Below are 20,485 nucleotides of genomic sequence, written 5' to 3' on the forward strand. Positions count from 1 at the left end.
CAGTAAATGTTGGCTATTACAGTTATTAACCTCACTTAAAAAGAGGGAGATTAACGGCAGCTGTGACATTTTAAAACTGGTTGAGCATCTCATTATGGTTAGAAAACAGGATAGATAACTCTTATTTTGTACCCTGATGCTCATACAGAGCTATTTGTACATTTTATATCCATGATTTGCAAATACAAACTCCCAACCACCAGGGTCTGCACAGTAACTGGCAAATCAAATCCCCAACAACACAGCAATAACACAACCAATTCTGAGGTTAAAAAGAGAATCTGAATGGATTTTGAAGTAAGGTACAGGAAATGCTTAGGAAAAATTACAAATAGCAGCACAGCACAACTCATTACATATTAGTAATTTTAAATTTTTATAAAAGATTCCACATCAGCTGGGAAATAAATAAATGCGGACATAGTATGCAAAACACTGTCATTACTCTTTAGCTAAAATAAAAAGATTTGAATTTGAAAGAAGAAATAAATGTTAGCTTCTAAAAAAAGAAGACACTATTCTCGAGGGACATGGCATATATTTCATACGCAGTGAGGAGTAATCCACTTTTAAATTTTAGAAGAACTATTTTAACTGTTTTAAGAGTTATTGCTAACGGGCGCCTGTGTGGCTCAGTCGGTTTAGCGTCGGACTTCTGCTCAGGTCATGATCTCGCAGTTCCCGGGGTTCAAGCCCCACATCCAGCTAACAGCTCACAGCCTGGGGGCTGCTTTGGATTCTGCGTCTACCTCTCACTCTGCCTCTTTCAAAAATACATAAACATTAAAAAAAAAAAAAAGTTGTTGTTAACCTTTCTGGACGAGATCTTTAGAGATTAAAGGTATTTTTCCCCGATTGGTAAACTAGCCACGGTACAAGGAGGGACAGAAGAAAGAAGCAGGCCCCTCCAAACTGGCAGGTAGCAGGTTTAACAAGCAAGGGGACTTACTTACGAGGCCTGTCTCCGCCGGCCACACCTGCCTAGTAGATCTCCACACCTGCCTGCCAGAATCCTAAGTTTACGTAGAAGACTTGCCCGGGTTCAGTCTCCCATATCATATAGGTAGTCTCAACAACACTTTACTCTCTCAAGGCTATCTCTGTCCGCGAAACACAGAAACAGCTCCGGCTGTGGGAACGCAGGCAGAACATACATTCCAAGGACTGGGGAGCGGGTGAGGAGCCTCTGATTGCCCGGATCTAGCTCCTGGGTCAACCTTAGGTCATGTCCTCTAGATGACCTCCCCCAACATTTTTCAAAATGTTAAGTCTTTCAAAAGACTGCCTATTTTACATATTCATTTGAATTATTTAAACCAGATCAACTCTAGCTGAGCCTCCAGCATTTGAAAAGGTAAAACAGACACTGGGCTTTGTGTTTTGCACAAGCAAACACAGCGCTCAGGACCATATAACAGACCTCTAATTGGACTTGCAGTTAGGGTCAGATGCCTCTAATAAGTGTGAAGACGCCCAGGTCTTCCCTGTCAGAGCACTTACCAAACTGTTATGTAAGTGCTAGATTTATTCTCTCTCTCTCCACTCAGAGGGCAAGCGTCAACTCAGTCTTGTTATTTTTTCGTCCCTAGTGTGTGTCCCAGGACATGCTCAATAAACATTTATTGAATAAATTAATTGTCAAATGAAACGGTTGAGCAATAGTCCTGTGGAAAAAAAACACTCCAAGGGTACTGAAATTCAAAATAGTACAAAAAGTGTCTCTCAGGTCTTTTAGCATTTTCCTCCAGGAAAGGAGGCAAAATTACAAAGTACCTGAGTTCCTCTTTACAGGAAAATCCCTTCTTTAAAACAAAAGAAATATATATTTCCTTGTGAAATATAGCACACGTACATAAAATTAGAGACATACGTGTACAGTTTGACTTAGGGCCCAGGTGGAGAAATAGAACACTTCTTGGCCCCAAAACACCTCCACACCCACCTCTACACTCCTAACTCACCTCCTGAAATACCTGCCAGTGACCATTGTCTCTATTTCTTCTCCAAGGAACCAAAGTCACTATTGTCCTAATATTTGTGGGAATAGTTTTTGTTTTACCATCTATGTTCACATGCCTAAATTATATAGTTTGATTCAATTCTTTACTTTTTTAAAAGGTTTATTTATGTATTGTGAGAGAGAGAGTTGGGGAGGGGCAGAGGTATTGTGGGACGGAAGATCTGAAGCAGGCTTTGCACTGACAGCAGAGAGCCGAATGCTGGGCTTGCACCCACAAACTGCAAGATCATGACCTGAGCTGCAGTTGAATGTTCAACCGACTGAGCCACCCAGGCACGCCTGATTTAATTCTTTAAATAGTGAGTTCCCTTGTTTCATCAAGATTAGATTATGATTCAAACTATTCAAGAATATGTATTTCATATCTAATAAGTATAGGATTGCATATGAAGTGGTGGATAACCAAAAAAATTCATTCCTTATATCACACACTGATAAAACAAAGTTTTACAAATACTAACAATTTTCATAAAATTAGAAAAAGGACAAGAGAATAAAAACAATTCAGAGCAACACGTTTATTGAAGCCCTAGCTAAGCTTTCATTTACAAGCAAATATAATACTCAGGGGGGGAAATCACAAGACAATATTTTCAAATGTTATACCATCTACATAAAAATTAAACTTGCAGAATTTACAAATTAATATTCTGAGTGAGGACAGATAAATTATACATCCTTTTGCAAAATCCAGTCTACAGCATTTAAAAACTCATACAGTTACAATGTAAGACATTCTTTACAATCTACTTATTTACATAGCTTTTCCCACTGCAAATGATAGAGCTCTCATCATAACTACCAAGGTTTGCAAACATAGTGTATTTAAAATATATTTAGCAGCATATAAAAAAATTAGATAAAAGTGGAAGGAAATACTATTAAATAAAAATGAAATTAAAAGGTGATAGAAACAACTCCATAGGAAAATAGATCAAAATATATTTCTGTAGAACATCAAAATGGTCTTCCATCGCAGAATGTATGCACAGCACTAATAAAACAATTTAACAGCATTTTAGTCCTGAGCACAGAATATAGCGCAGCTGTAAAACTTTGGTCAATACAAGTAAACATCAACATTTAACGCAAACTGTTTAACATTTTCTGTTACTAGGGGACGGTCAATTCCACCTTATGCAAAATCATCAATCATATTCTCCTATCTTATTTTTTCCATTACATTAAAAGAGCTTTGAAATTTGGGAACCCTCTATAGACTGATGTAAATACCAGACAAATGGACCACAATTTGACTAACATTCCCAGTATGCTTAAATATATAAATCACCTGAACAAACTATATGACAAATTATCAGTGGGTTGCGTTGTATTTTGGGTATTTTCTGACTGTCACAAAAGCAGACATCTTACAATTCAAATTTTTTTTAGGTGTTTTTTAATAGCTAGGCACAAAAATCCAGCCACAATAAAAGTGTGAATCAAGCAGTATACCAATTACAGGATATATATGTATTGGCAGATATTAAAATTAAGCACAAAGGCTAGTACACAGTTTTATTAGAATACCATTTATATTCAGCAGTTGGATTCAGATATCTTTTCCAGTTAATCCCATTCATAAGTTTTCACCTAATAAATACAGGGCAACATTTCCATGATGAACGTACAGAGTATTATCACAGTATTCAGTTTATGACTATCTTCACTCTTGTTTAATTACTGGCAATATCTTCCCCCAGATCTCCTATGTCAGAGATCTGACCATCTTGCAAATTGCGAGCCTTCCAAATTCTCACAGTTCGATCACTATGGAACAAATTAAAAATGAACACATGAAAAGAGGCCAAAAGATAAAGAAATAACTCTTAGAATGACTTACTGTGAAAACATTTCCTGAAGAGGATTTTAATAGATGTAAGTAAAAATATACTTTGTCCCATAAGTATATCAAACAGATACCCATAATAATGATACTAAAAATAGTTTATATTATCAAGGGTTTACTATGGCAGTCATTGTTAGTATGTGCCCTTAATATGTAAGTACATTCAATTCTCTTTAACTACCATAGAGATAGATAATGCTCTTATTCCCTTTATATTGATGAGCAAAATTACTTAACCTCTTTGGACCTAAATTTGCTCAAGTAATTTGCTCAAAATCACAAGGTACGTGACAGAACCAAGATTTCAATCTAGGCAGTTTGATTCCAGGGCCTCACTTCCTAATCACTACACTGGATCTGCACTCATTACTTCAAAAAACAATATGGAATACAACATTGGTCAGAGATTTTCAGACACAACAGCTCGGAGAAGGTTACAGTGAGGAGACTGGGGCAGGGAGTCCAGAGAGCTGATCTGGCAAGAGTCAGAATTATGACCACATGAAATCAGCATAAGCCCACAGAAAAAGCAGGAGACTACTGAGAAGTAGACTAGTACTCCACCATACTGGGACAAAGAAGATTCAAAGTGTTTCTAAAAAAAACTTGTTTTTGTTCACCCAGCATGTGGGTACTGGGGAATAGTCATTAAACAATCATATTTCTTACTATCTTTCTCATACTTTTATTTTCTCCAATTATCTAAAAAACTCAAAGCTAAAAGAAAAAGTTTCTATAGAATTTCATAATTAAAAGGCACTTCGGAGATTATGCAGTCCATTTCAAGGATAAAGGGAGTTTAGTTACCTGTCCAATGTAACATAGTAAAGGGTAGAGGTGAATCTCAGATCCAGGCTTTCTAGTTTTTAATCAATAATCTTTTTCTCCCTAAGAGTTCTTATTACAAGTAAAAAAGAAACTTTTTCTTCTTTTTTTGTATCTATATAAGATGATAGATGTTAACTAAACTTATTGTGGTAATCATTTTACAATATATGTAAGTCAAATCACCTTGTTGTATACCTTAAACTTATACAATGCTGTATGTCAATTATATCTCAATAAAACTGGGGGAAAATAATAGTCTTCTCACCAACCCACACAGCATATGTACATTGGTAACAGCAAGGGGATACGTTCATTCATCCACCTACTAACTACCCACTCCTTTATTTAACCATCCACTGAACAAATATTTATTGAGAATTTTCTATGTTCTAAGCACTATTCTAAGTGCTTGAGACAATTCTTAAAAACAAACAAACAAACAGATAAATAACAAAACCCTCTTCTGTTGTCGCTTATACATTCTAACAAGAGGAGATAGACTACGTAAATCATAACAAATAATTAAATTATGAAGTTTATCAGAAAGTAATACATGTTATAGAAAAAGAAAAGACAGCATGGTAAAGGGAACTGGGGTGCTAGGTGATAGAAGGGATTACAATTTTAAATAAAATGCCACAGTTAGTGAGAAGAAGGACATTGGAAGAAAGTCTCTGAGGCAAAACATTATGGGCAAAGGGAGCAGCCAGGGCAAATGTATTATGGCTGAAATGAGGGTGGTGTGTTCAAGGACACAAGTAGAGAGGTTACTGGGGATAGNATGTTGGAATTACTATATAAGGACTAAGTTATATAGTACCTCAGTTTTCCTACCTGTAAAATAGAGATAATAAGCATATTTACCATCTAGAGTTCTTAGAAAGATAAATGAATTAATGCCTGGAAAGAACTTAGAACAATGCCTCGTAAATACTAAGCACTATACAAGTGTGTGCTAATTAACAAATAAGTGCAACTAATTTGAAAATAGGCTTTCTGACTTTATTGGCTATTTTCCTGATTTTTAAGGTACATAGGAAATACATTTGTACCTGCTGCACCATGGGCGTACTGAGAAAAAGTTCAGTTCTTCAAAAATAAGACTATATTGTGAAAGACAGTTGTTACAGTAACATCATACTTCACTCACCAGACCTCAGTGATATATAATACTTTTATAGTTTTATATTGTATGTACCACAACTTTGGAAGGTATTAAGTTATTTTCCGTAAATTACCAAGGACACAGCCAGTTTTCAAGAGAATAAACAAAAGTGGTGGGTCTTGAGAAAGTAATGCATCTTACAAATAATATCAATGAAGCACCAATGGTAAGCACCTTAGAAAAACACAAAATAAATCAACTTTGAAGTACTTTGGAGATATGAGAAAGTAAATCTAAATGAAAAGAGGGATTTGGTGGAAATAGCACAAGTAAGAAGAGATGCCATAGAAATAGAGCAGAGGGTTCAAAATAAAATCAGGGTAATCATACATTTTAGATAGATGAATCAAGAAGGTGCTCTGATTACATTAAGTGCAAAAATGACCAAAGGAGATTTTTCAAGATAGATATTCATGAGACATTATATTTTGTTTGAATGAACCAATGCCTCACATTAGTATATATATATTTTTTCTTTCCAAAGTACTTATGTACATATTATGTCATTCTTATGGTCACAACAACTCTCCCCTTCCTTCATGTATCTTCTTCAATGTCACTTACTCAGCGAGGCCTTCACCAACCACCCTATTATGTAACCCCCTCCCCACGATACTCTCTTCTGTGTACCTGCTTTATTTTTCTCTATAACATCTGTCACCATGTAATATATTGTACTTATTTCTTTTCTTCTCCTTAGAATGAAACTGGGGGTTTGAATCTGTTTTGTTCACAGCTCTTTCCTCGAGTCTGGGAACAGTGCCTGACTTTGGAGATTCATCATGAATGAAAAAATAAGTAAATGAATCCAGCCTTCCTGAGAGGGAGGAGCCAGATAGTATTATTATGTACTTATACAGCTGAGCCTTGAACAACACAGGTTTGAACTATGAAGGTCCACTTAAATGTGGATTTTTTCAGTAAACACAGCACAGTACTATAAATGTATTTTCTCTTCCTTATGATTTTCTTAATAACACTTTCTTTTCTCTAGCTTCCTTTATTGTAAGAATACAGTATTTAATATGTATAACATACAAAATATGTGTTAATTCACAAATTATATTATTGGTAAGGCTTCCAGTCAACAGTAAGCTATTTGTAGTTTAGTTTTGGGGGAGTCAAAATCACATCTGGATTTTCAGCTGTGCAGCAGTCAGGGCCCCTAAGCCCACATTGTTCAAGGGTCAACTGTACTATAAACAGAGGTAGAAGGGGAATAGAGATTTTTTAAATGAATTGTTCTGAATGAGAAGAAGGGCAAGTTTCTTTCCTTTCTGGAAAAAAATCTTCAGAAATTAATCACCTATAAATGATTTTTTTTATTAAAATCACCAGGGGAATATCTAGCAGCAAACTTCTTAGTATAAGCAGAGGGCGAATACAGAAGTAACACTGTTGTTATGTAATCTGGGGATTAAACGCAGTGCCCAAAGTGCATATCAGAAAATATGAATAAGAGATCTTAAATAGACATTAGGATGACTATAATAAAATGGTTACATCTGCTCTATATTTCCAGATATTTGCAACTTATAATACTTATTACATCTGAACACAAACAACCAATATACAAAAAAAATCACATAGGAAAAACTTACTCGGCTGCAGTAAAAATGTGGGTGGAATTAACACATATGGCATTGATAGGACTATCATGACCCTTCATTTCTCCAACTGGCACAAAAGTATCCATGTTCCAAAGCTTCAAAATGCCCCCTCTGCAGCCACTGAGCAAAACTGGGTGCCCTGGCACCACTCCTAGGGCACAGACCCAATCCTTATGTGCATTTGGAACTTGCTGAGAGAAAGAAAGAGAAATCAGAAGCTGAAGAGGAACCTTCCAAAATGACATTTTCACACTAAAGTAAGTTTTGAACATTTCTGTTGACAAAACAATATTTGGAACACTGAATGGCCTGGAAGCAATAAAAAACATTTTCTTTTTTTTCCTAACATTTATTTGTTTTTGAGAGAGACAGAGAGAGACAGAGAGCGAGTAGGTGAGGGGCAGAGAAAGACACACACACAGAATCCGAACCAGGCTCCAGGCTCTGAGCTGTCAGCACAGAGCCCAATGCAGGTCTTGAACCCACAAACCACGAGATCATGACCTGAGCTGAAGTTGGACACTTAACCAACTGAACTACTCAAGTGCCCCCAAAATCATTTTCTATGCAATCATTCTTAGTGATTTAAAGAAATAAATCTGCAATTTGCTTCCCAATTTGCCTCAATTATTTTCAGTATTATTAATATTAAAACTTATAATTTATGTTAAAAGTCTTATAGAATCTAAAAGACCCAGAAAGTATACAGAATTTTTCACATCACATTCTCTTCATGGGAGTTAAGTATATAACCTTTCTCCAAAATGTATTTAATTCAACAATTTGAAAACTACAACTGGTAAGTAGACAATAAGGACTGCCTCATAAAATCACTGCCTTCAACCTTTAGTAAAGAACATGTAGGCCTAAGGCTTTTGTAGAAAACTAAAGTAGAGCTCACATATATTTCATAATGAAAAAACAATATAAACTCATATTACATGACTATATTTATGTATAAATATATTTGTATGGATAATATAAAAGTCACAACCATGAATGTATATCTATACAAGCTTTTGAGGGGCACCTGGGTGGCTCAGTAGTTTAAGTGTCCGACTTCGGCTCAGGTCATGATCTTACAGCTTGTGAGTTCAAGCCCTGTGTCAGGCTCTATGCTGACAGAGTGGAGCCTAGAGCCTGCTTCAGATTGTGTGTCTCCCTCTCACTCTGCCCCTCCCCACCTCAAAAATAAATAAATATTTAAAAATTTTCTTTAATAAAAGAAAGCTTTGAATGCAATATATGCATCTGTTGCCAAGTTTATTCTATTGACATTCATGCTACTTGTTCATTTTATTTTCATCTACTCCTATCTAGAAGGATTTATTAAATATTGAACGTTACCCTTCTCATAATTAGCAACTCTGGTAGCTGAAGATGAAACACTCTTTGAGAGGCTCTTCAAGGTTTTATACAGACTACTGCTGGCTTTGAAGTACCCACTCCATCCCATGAAAGGTTCTGCATTACCTGTAGAAGGTCTTTTTGAGCTAAGTCCCATTTCTTGATTCCGTTATCTCTGGACCCACTAAATAGGTTATACCCTTGTATGGTTAGTGCTTCAATGCCATCATAATGAGGGGGCTCAAAATTGTGGGTGGGACTCACAGTTCCTAGAGCCCCTTCAGTTACATCAAACATCTAAAAAAGAAGAGAGGAAGTGGGCATCCTATTTAACTTACAAATAAGCACCTATGTGTGTTCATACATAGAAATACATACACATGTATATTAACAAGATGTGACCTGTTTTGTTACCATATTTTACTAAATTAACTAAATTAACCAAATTAACCTTATATAAATGACTCAGGAAGAACCCAGGTCGTATTTGCATGCTACTTTTGCTTATATGTTACATGCTTATATGTCTGTAGGCTTTTAAGAAAGGCAACCATTTTTTTCAAATTATGTTCAGTAATAAAAATACTACATATCAATCTAGTTGAAAGTCAAAAAATGATATGACTGTTATTTAAGCACTATAATGTAGCTCTCCAATCCTTGTGGTCTTCTCAAATTCCTCCAGAGTTGCTATTCAAACCTTCCACTCCACTCAGTTGTCATCTCTCTTAGCTATCGACCTTGTGATTTCCTGGAAAGGGTACCATGATCAAAAATAAACTTTTTGGACTCTTCCCTTCATTCCAAAAGTTTCCTTTTATCTTCAAACATTCTCTTACCCTTCCCTTCCTTTTAAATGCTCATGTGTGCTTCCTGCTTCCCAGAGTTCACATCACTGCTTCGGTTCTACCTCCTACCACCTTCTTCAATTACCACCAATTCCCCCTTCACTTTCCCTCTCCAAAGGGCCTACCTCCTAAGCAGACAGGTATACTCAAGTCTACCAAATACACAGTCCTCTCCCTTTAAACATTCTATTTTCATGTCACAAATCCATTTATATCTCTTAATCTCAGGTTCTAAAAAGAGTACTTACATTTTTCCTATCTTTCCTTGTTACTGCACTCTCTTTTTATGCCTATTGGATCTTACAGGAATTCCCAAGGCTGAATCCTGTCAACCTCTGTCCTTTGGTTACATCAACTACTCTAACTCCTTGAACATCTGCTTCTATTTGAATGCCTCCCAAACCTGCATGTCTAGTCATAACTTATCCTGAGTTCTAGAATTGCCTTTCAAATGGCCTACTGACCTATAGGAGGATGACTTCTATTACTTAGTATCCCAAATTTAATATTTCCAGAGTCAAACTCTGCATCTTCCCCCATCTGCTAATTTCATAAAAGCTGAAGACCATAATAAATCCAGTGTAAAAAATGGTGACAATAAGACTTAAGCATTAGCTGGATGACTGAGCCAAAGATCATTAAAATCCCTCCTATACTATCTTCTGTGAAAAACGAGAATACAGGATTGAATAACAAGACAATAAAATCTGGAACTAATGAGTGAGGAAAAAGACCAAGAAGTAAAAGAAAAGGATAGGATTGGAAAAAAAGAAAACTGATTAAGAGCAAAAGGTCTTAGGAGCATCTGATACTTCAAGTTTATCATTTAGTAGGAGAATATAATTCAACAACTCTATTATACACACTTTGATGTAATGATCCTTGGAGCCAGTGATGATTAGATCTTGTCCATTAGAAATCTGATCTACTGTAAGGCACATAACAGGGCCTAGGTGTCCTGTTAACTTTCCTGTAGACTGAAACCTTTAAAAAGAAAGAAAAATAATTTTGTTTGAAACATATTTCTTAATGGGTTGAAGTTAAGCCTCAACATAAATAATCTACATTCTTTGATTAAACTGTTCACTAATGCCTTTTTTTAAATTTTAGCCCCACCTCTATGCAACTTTCTTCAAATTAAGAGTCAAAAAATGGCCAACCTAACCTATTCTATGACTGACGTGTGAGGAATCCTAAATAAGTTATTCCAAAGTGACCGATGTCATTCAGAAAGTAAACAAAAGGCAGCAAAACTTGCTACAGACTAATTTTAAATACAACCTAAGTCCAGGTAAACCTTAGTCTATTAAATGTTCGAACATGTTAAAAATATATGACCAATGTTATTAGGTCCTATTTGGAATTTGATTAAAACAACTGTATCACTTATATGACTACACAGTAAAAATACAGAAAAAGTAAGACTACTTTATATAAAACCTATATATTCTCACATATACACATACACAAATATGTACACCAATCATATATACACATATTCACTCACACAAACATATATACACACACTTATGCACACATGCATGGGTATATGCATGTCAGAAAGTAAGTGGTCCATTTAATCAGTTATTATAAGGACTGAAAATGACCAGAACATACAGCTGACTGTTAGAAAAATATGTGATGTTAATTGTCAGGGAATGACAATGAACCTTTGTTTCACAGTCCTACCTCAATCAAGCTGCTGTAATATAGAGATATATTTTACTTGTAGAATATTAGTTTCTAGAAAACTATTTTCTTCATTACTTTTTTTTATGATAAATCTACATTTAATCTTGTTGCTGAAATCAGCAGCTTTCAAAGGACCTAACTTTTCAGCAAAAATAGAAAGTGTAAAAGATTTTTAAAAGTTGTTACCTTTTCTCCCTCATGTCATGACTTTGAGTATCTTCCTCCATGGTGTTTTGACTATGAGTCAAGTTTTAACATCTTCAAGAATAAACCAAGTATTCACCTTTTTTCATTTTTTCAGACAAGCACTGTGTTCAATTTTCTACATTTTATTTCTAAAACAGACTCATAACTGTATTTCTTCTTCCTCTCTCATCTATTTATCTATAAATTATGTTTATTATTCTTTCTCAGTCATGTGTTAAAACAGTACAAGTTATAACTAGTTATTTTCAGTTTCTAAAATATCCCTTTTATTTACCACTGACAAATCCCTCTAGATGGGAGACACCCTGTATTACCTGAATTACAAACTTTACTCTGTATCCTATAATTACCAATTACCTGTTTAATGGCCATTATCCTCCATTACAATATGAGCTCTAAGAAGGTAGATACCACATTTGCCTTGCTCAGCCTTTATTCCCAGCACCCACCAGTCTTGGTGCAGTGCCTGGCAGAATTGATGTCGAAAAAAATACTTAACTAACAAATGGATATTCCCTTGCTGCTAAAATTTTAAGAACTAGAAAAGAAGCTAAAGTAAACACTCAACTGAGGGATAAAAGCTCATGTTTCATGGCAAATAAAATCAGAGATATAATGCCTTACATTTCAATTTTTCATTTCCTACCCATTTTATCTTAATACTTCATCTTTTATATATATTTTATATTCATAAAAACCCTATATGATTTTATGCTCAAAGTTATTAAATTAAATTTATAAACTAAAAATTTTGAGCTATAAGATGATTAAGTGATGATGCCCTCCAAAAGAAAACAAAAAACAAAACAAACAACAACAGCAAACTTTTTCGAAGGTCTTTGTGAAACAGAATGAGAATGTTGATCTCTTCCTAGTAAACAACACAAATTATAGACAAATATGAAGAGAGGCTATTTTCCTTCATACACTTTCTATTGATGGAGAATAAAAGAAAGAAAATTTTTGACTTTGCTAATGAGATCAGAAGAGACAGTTAGGGGTGTTGGGCCAAATGGAAAAGTCTATTATTTTATATTAACTTCTGGGATTATAAAAATTAGATTTTACATGCATTAATATGCTATTAATACCTGAAAATTGTATTTGCCATATATAAAAAATACATTTTCTTAAAAATTCTACCTTTTGAGATCCCACATTCTGACAGCATTTCCTGAAGCTGCATAGAGGAAAGTGCCAGTTGGGTTTAGAGCAATTTGATTTATCTGGTTTTCTCCAGAAGGAATAGCTACTGTCCGGCTGGTACTCGCAGAACAGGCATCTCCAAGAGTAACTTGACCTGAAGACCTTAACAGAGGCAAAACAAAGGGGAAAAGTCACAATCCTGGTTAAGAGTTCAGTTTACAGTTCCTTGAATTCCTAGGAAACTGGCTGCAGGCAAAAACAAGCTCTGTGCCCTTTGGTCACTGTGTGAACAGCCTGGCATGGAACCTCACTCACACATAGCTGGCACTTAGAAACACACCTGAAGAGTAACTGAATAAATGAATGACTAAAACAAGATGAAATGGCTTAAAATGCTTAATCTGTAAATCTATTATAAATCTAAGAATTCTAGGCCCCGAGTTGGGATGACTAGACTATCATTCAAAAAATATTAGATACCGAGGCCCTAGCTGGCACAATTGGCTAAGCATCTGACTCTTGATTTGGCTCAGATTTGGATTTCATACTTCGTGAGATCGAGCCCCAACTCAGGCTCTGCTTACGTTTCTCTCTCTTCCTCTCTCTGTCCCTCCCCTGCCTCATATGCTGGCTCTCTCTCTCTCAAAATAAAAAAATAAACGTTAAAAAAAAGATTAGATGTCAAAGATAAGGAACAAAAAGCTCAACAAATGATACAGTGCCACAAAGGTAATTCATTTTCCTACAGCTTCCAGAAGCCCTCTGAGGGTCAGGCCTACTGTCTGTTAAGTGTGCCTTTTGAATTAAAGACAATGAGGATTTTTCAAACCATTCTCAGTTTTTGCTTACTCTAACCCAGTCATGCATGGAGTATTTACCAAGTGCTAAAGACTTAAACATAACATTTCTATTTCCTCAGGTAAATTCTAAATGATAAATATATTCTTAAATTTTGAAACATTTTCTCAGCTAACTTCTAAAATATCAAATTATAATCAGTCTTTTTAAATTTGACTTTAGTGAGTCAACTGAACTGGCAGATTTCTAAGATACAGTATTCCTTTTTCTATGAAATTTCCCCCAAAAGACTTGTGTTTAGTACAATAAATAATTAGTTCTCAAAATACAAATTACCACTTGTATTAATATTTCTTCTACAAATTATAAAAATTACCCTTTCCTATGCATCCTTTGGTTATTTAAACCAAGAGTTTACTCCAATTTTAATTACGTAAAACAGTTCATTGATCTTACCGCAATAAAGAATCATTATTTGTTCTATATTTTAAAGACACATATAATGACACAGAAAACAAACTCATCCTCCAATTATCCAATCTAACCTACAGTTATTGAATTTGTGCTCACACAAAAGCAATATAGGTTCTAACACAAACAAACAAAAAATTCTCAATTATTTAATACTTGCTAATTAAAGCTTACATGTACTTCTTAACTATCTAAAATGGTGATTTTAGCCATTTTCCAAGGTATTCATTGGAAGCAAGTAATGTAAAGCATTTAACTACATCAAGTAATAAATACTATGAAAATGCAATATCTTAGTATTTAGGAGGGAGGAATATGAAATGTATACTTAGTCACAGATCAAATGCAATTTATTCCTTCCTGTTTAATATCAGGCTCCTATATTTCATTTTTTCAATAGTTCTTCCCCGTTATATTATCTACATTCTAACTTTAATATTCTTTTGGAATTGGACAGTTATAAATAAATAAAAATACATTCATAGTCCTATATTTTCATATATGTTATACATAAGAACTATTTGCCCTTATACTATTTGTCTTTAAATTACTTACGTCAGTGTTCGAATGCACTTTGCTGAATCTCTGATGTCCCACACCTTAATGTAAGATGTGGACACAGTGAAGACCAAACTTGTATAATTACAATATTTTACAGATACAACATTGTTGGGATGACCCCCCAATGACATTATCTCCTGCCCAGTCACCAGATTCCATACTTTACAAGTACGATCTAAAGCAAAAAAGAAAAGGAAAATACTGTCAATATGAACTAAATTACGTTCTCTTAACAATGAAAATTATTTAAACAATCTTTCCCTTAAAAGAATGAAATAAGAAAACAGTAATTATTCCACTAGCTGCAACAGACATCCCACCTCTATCCTTGATCCTCTCCATCAAGTTCAATGGCAAAGTACATATAAAAGATTGGATGAAAGCAAGGGATGGCTGATGTATGTATTGTGTGGTAATAAAAAATTATATAAAATTTTGAAATCATCGTATCACGGGAGTCTTACTTCAAATTTCCCCTGTATTTAAAATGGCGTTCCCAAATCAGCCTCTTCAAGTATCCTGCTTTGATCACTCCACCTTCTCACAGCACTCTACACTCATAAACACATAAACCTTTCTTTTCCAGGTTTCACTGATTGATGGATTTTATTTTTGACCCCAAAACATAATTATAAACTATTTTGTTTTTAAGTAATTATTCTAGAGATAAACTTACTCTGAATTAAAAAAGTACATTTTCACATGCAGATTCTTTATTAATTGGAAAATAGCTTGCCATTATTCACAATTCATAAGTTCTACCTAGATATGTTATACTTCCTTATATGTAATGAGCAATAAATGCTTGCTAATTAAACTGAGTCTTGTAACATCCCTAAATGCTAAAAATTGTTTATTAGCTTCCCCAAACCCGTACTTGCTTCCTTCCTTTCTAGCTTTACTTTCTCTTATGATTACAGTTGACACTTGAACAACATGGGTTTGAAGGGTTTACTTATATGCAAAATTTTTGATAAATATAGTACAGTACTATAAATGTATTTTCTCTGTAACATTTTCTTTTTTCTAACTTACTGCATTGTAAGAATATAGTATGTAATACATATAACATGCAAAATATTTATTAATCAACTGTTTATATTATTGGTAAGGCTTTGGTTCACAGAAAGCTATTAGTAGTTTGGTTTTGGGGAAGTCAAAAGTTATACACAGATTTTTGACTGTGTGGGGGTTTGGCATCCCTAACCCCCATGTTGTTCAAGAGTAACTGTATTCTACGTTTCAACCAATTGGATTTAGTTTCCAAATATACACCACGTTTCCCTCCATGTCTCTGCTTCTATAATCTTGGTTGTCAATCATTACCTGTCAATATCCAAATCATCCTAAACGTTCATCCTAAATGCCTCTATGTCAAAGTCTTATTATATCTCACAGGTGTCATAACCTCTCCCTTTTATGAAACCTTAAAAAACTCTTAGTATTTAACTCTTCAAAGCATTTGTTGTTCATTTCTAGTTGCCTACACTTGTACCAAAGGGGACTAAGAGTGAAGGTTTGGAGATGAGTAGACCTGGGTTTCCAATCCTGGTTCTTCCACTTAATACTAAGTTTATCTGGGAAAATTATTTCATTTCTTGAATCCTCAGTTTCTTCATCTATAAAATGAGGATGCAACATGTACTCACTGGGGTTACCATGAGAACTAAATGAGATGTAATTTGTATAGCGTCTAGCATAAAATCTGACATTTAGTTCAGTGCTCAAGAAATGATGGTTCCTACCCATCTTATTCTCTTTACCACAGTGTATGTACATTGTAATGGCCTTATATCAATTTTTATATAACCCACATTACTAAGCTCGGGACCTTGCACACATTAAGTGCTCCGTTACTGAAGGGAGATTATTTTCTCAACATTCTATTCATAACATCAACAGAGGTTTTACTTTCTTTCCAATTAGGCAATGATTTTGTATAATTCAGGAGTTCAACCAAATTATCTCTCAGGTTTTTATGGGTTTTAAGCAGTTTGACTATTCTTTTAAAGCCTGTTAAAATATAATCATAATTTTGTCCATTTGTTAAATATCAACATGGAACAACCACTAGTACCTTTTGATCCAGTGAAGAGGAGATCATCAGTAGAATCCACACAGAGGACAGCTTTTGTGTGCCCTTCAGCTATGTGAACACACTGCAGTGGAGAAGCTCTGATTCCTTTTGAAGCAGGAAATGGGTTGATTATACCCCTGAGGTGGGGAAAAATGAGATTTACTTTAGTAGCTCTATCATGAGACTAATTTTATTTTTCCCCTGACTTTAAGAAGCCTTTCTAAGTAATTAATAAGAAATTTCAAACGCTCCTTAGTCTCTTTTTAAAGCAAAAGAACAGAGACAAAATGTGAAATAATAATAGAAGTGACGGAGTGCATCAACTAATGAGGCATCAGTCAACAGCAGCACTCTACAAAGAGCAAAGCTCATGGCACACTGATCTTCTTATCAACAAATTCTTCTCTTCAAAGTTGAATGAAGCCATATTGGGAGCTGTTTGAGTATAGCGAATTCTGACAAATACGAAAGCAAATGATGGATAACTGGAAAGTGTGACTCTTTGTCATGCTGAAATATGACTATGTCAAAAAGAACATTCTGGAGAAAGTGTAACACATATCACCTAAAATACTGAAAAAAAGTTCAAGTGAATTTGAGAAAAGATAGGAACAATCACATACACATAAATTCTAAAGGGAAAATGGCTCAAAAATAACAAAAAATTAAAGAAAAAACTCTTAACGGTCTCCAACAAGATTTAAAAAAAAAAGAATGGGATTTTAAATGAACAGTGAGGCTGTTTAGGGAGCTTTCTCATAAGTTTAATACTTCTGGAGTTTATGCTTTATGCTATGCACTATGGAGATGCAAAGTTTATCAAAACACTGTCTTTATCCTAAAGGAGGTTAAGAAAGGATCTGAATTGAAATAGTTGTATTGAGAAGACTAAAGATGAGAGTGAATTATAACATAATAAATATATAAATTGGACATATCTTTGCTCAGAGCAGGAAGAAAAATTGTTATGTAGAAATATGTCCATTATATAAAATAGATGGCATAATATCAGAATAATAAGAATAAAATAAAAGTGCTTGTTTCCATCTTCTCGATGAAAGAGAACAATCTTCAAGATGCAATGGGCAGAAATGATGAAGAAGAAATGTAAGTCCAAGGTAAATTAGAACTGATAATAGAGACTTATTCACTGAATTCAAGTATTTCTGTGTTTAAATCATGATATCACAGGGTTTTGAAAGGATCCACTATTGTTGAGGCAAAAATCATTGTTGGTACACTAAGATCAAAAAAAGGGTACAAACCACATAGACCCATTTTTCCAAAAAGCAGGGGAAAAAGTGGATTTCAGAAATTACAGATGGGTAAAACTTCTTGTTGAGTCTCACAAAGGGAAATACTGGACAAATTATAAACACTTAAAAATAAATGCCCATCAATAAGAGGTAACATTAATCTCATAGGGGAAGTTCTCTGTACGGTTAATAGCAAATTAGAGGAATATCATATTCACAATACATGTTGACTCCAAAAAGGTCCATTACACTAAGCCTTTCAAATGATATCCTTGTGGACATGGTAGGTAAGAACAGAACAGTTGGAGTAAGGTAGTTCCATTGGTTGCTGAAGAGACATATCGAAGGATTCAATGTTCCTGTCAATTTCAAAGGGAGTCTTCAATATCTAGTCAATATTTCCCTAGCATGGAAAACAGAGCTGGCATATTTATTAATCTGATATATTAAACAGCTGGACACTGGACTGTATTGCCTAGGAAAATGACAAACAAAATTTATTTGCTTTAAGTACCCACTTAACACTAAAATAATCACTGGATACTAAATTTAAAGATAAAATTTAAGTAGAAGATAGAATAGAATGCTCCAAGTAGGAAAAGCCCTAATAGTAGCCTAGATTTAAAAAGCTAAAAGAGGGCACTATGCTAAGTGAAACAAGACAGAGAAAGATAAATGCATATTATCTCCCTTACACATGCAATCTAAAAAATATACATTAAAAAAACCCCTAATCTCATAGACACAGAGAACAGACTGGTAATTGCCAAAGGTGGGAGGTAGGATAAATGGATATATACATATGTATATATATCAATGTATATATATGTATATATCAATTATATATATTGATATAATATACATAATAGCCAAAGATATTTTTAATAGAAGATCAATGAATCAATAATATATGGTTCCTCTATAAGCACTTTCAATAACTTTTTCAATAGAAGTAAATAAGTCAGGAGAAAGAATATAATAGTTACTATATTTTGCTGAGGCATCTGGAAGGAGGTTGAGTTCTTTATGCTAGATTTTAAACACTGAACAATTGGGACACTTTCCAAAATAGTAGAAGCAGAATGAAGGATCTGAAGACTATATCATATAAGGAGAGACAATGAAACTAGACCTACTGAACTGATAGGAAAACATTCTTTGGAGAGAGGATTCAATAGTAGGTTAAGGAGCTGAATATTTAAAGGGCTGTCACAAACACACAAAGAGATGTGCGTAGATTAATTCAATAATTAATTCTAGAAGATTAATTCTGGCAGAGGTCAAGAGGGCTAATGAATAGAAACATTAGGAGATAAATTTAAGCTCAGGGCTAAAACAAACAAACAAACTTTATTTTTAGGGTCTAGTTATAATGATTTCAAAATTGTGGAAGTTGTTCATCGTCACTGGAAATGACACCAGGAATTGCTGTCTTTGGATATATAATTACAAAGTTCAAAGTATTATTTGCATACATGTGTCAATTCTTGAAGTTAATGCTCGGTAACTTGTTTGTAATCTAAGAAGCTAATCAAATTAAAACTGAAACAGAAGCAAAATTTCCCCAAAAGTCTGAATCTCTGTTTTGAAATCCTACTGATATGAGTTCATATCTATGAACTGAAGCCATCGAATTAGAATTATAGCTTCAAATATTCAAAAGGTTTGACCTAATGCACAGTCAGCTGCTACATTTACTTCTCAAACAAAAACATATATGTATGTATATTCCAATAAGCTGACTATAAAGAAAAAGTTCATGTTACCAGCCTAAGGCATAAGAGTCTGTCATGTTAAAGTTTGTAATATTACAAAAATAAATATTTGCCTCCAGTTACTTATGTATGATACAATTTGAGGGTAAGATGCCTCTTTTTCATTTTTATATGTTTTAATGTCATTGATTTTTCAGACTTCTGAAGAAAAATAATCTCATAATTAAATAGAGCATTTTACTAGATACTTTTCAGTATCTACAGCATTCACAATATTAACACTAATATTTTATAGAGATTACCTTGTACCAAAGATAATAGAAAAGTACAGAAATTGGAAACATACATCCATAGTATTTCTTTCAATATTAAAATTAATCTATTCACATTCTGAAATATAGAAATCAACTTTAAAATAGTTTAAGGTTACATATTGCAAAGTTGTAAAACTGCTTGAAAAATGTTTATTTTTGTTCCATGCAAATCAGTCAAGTCTTGTAATACTGTAAATGAGATTAATTTCCTCTGCCTACCTTCTGGAAGATCTACTGATGATCAGCAAAATGGCCATAAACAGGGGAAACAAGTGCAAAAAGAGAGGAGAGAAAATGATAAGTGGAAAGAGGAAATGATAGAAAGAGAGAAATTAAGGGTCCAAAATAACCCCACATTATGAAAAAATTCAACACTGTTATTTTTAAAACAGCATCTATCAGTAAAAATATATTTATTATTTTAGAAAAGCTCCTTTACTTTCTATTTCTTTTTATATTTTAGGTATCATAGTATCTTTTGCCCCCACCCTTGCATATCTTTTTTTCTTCATCACAAAACCTTCCAAAAACTTTAACTGTTAAACCATCACCACCAACAAAAATACCTTATTTATCTCCTA

The 20,485-nt window shown here is 34.1% G+C and overlaps 1 protein-coding gene across 1 annotated transcript in view; it reads right to left on the reverse strand.

The window, feature by feature from the left end:
* Positions 1–2,523: 2,523 nt before the first annotated feature.
* The window catches only part of KIF21A (kinesin family member 21A), a 71,811-nt gene continuing 53,849 nt past the window's right edge, over positions 2,524–20,485 (reverse strand). The window contains exons 33-40 of the mRNA XM_077753651.1: positions 20,124–20,138; positions 16,620–16,756; positions 14,537–14,717; positions 12,710–12,874; positions 10,534–10,651; positions 8,946–9,116; positions 7,464–7,663; positions 2,524–3,790 (exon numbers count right to left, since the gene is read on the reverse strand). Of these exons, the coding sequence (XP_077609777.1) occupies positions 3,697–3,790; positions 7,464–7,663; positions 8,946–9,116; positions 10,534–10,651; positions 12,710–12,874; positions 14,537–14,717; positions 16,620–16,756; positions 20,124–20,138 (1,081 nt within the window). The 3' untranslated portion in view covers positions 2,524–3,696. The remainder of the gene's footprint in view (positions 3,791–7,463; positions 7,664–8,945; positions 9,117–10,533; positions 10,652–12,709; positions 12,875–14,536; positions 14,718–16,619; positions 16,757–20,123; positions 20,139–20,485) is intronic.

This window comes from Crocuta crocuta, unplaced genomic scaffold (genome assembly GCF_008692635.1).
Source record: "Crocuta crocuta isolate KB4526 unplaced genomic scaffold, BGI_CrCroc_1.0 scaffold30, whole genome shotgun sequence".
Lineage (NCBI taxonomy): Eukaryota > Metazoa > Chordata > Mammalia > Carnivora > Hyaenidae > Crocuta > Crocuta crocuta.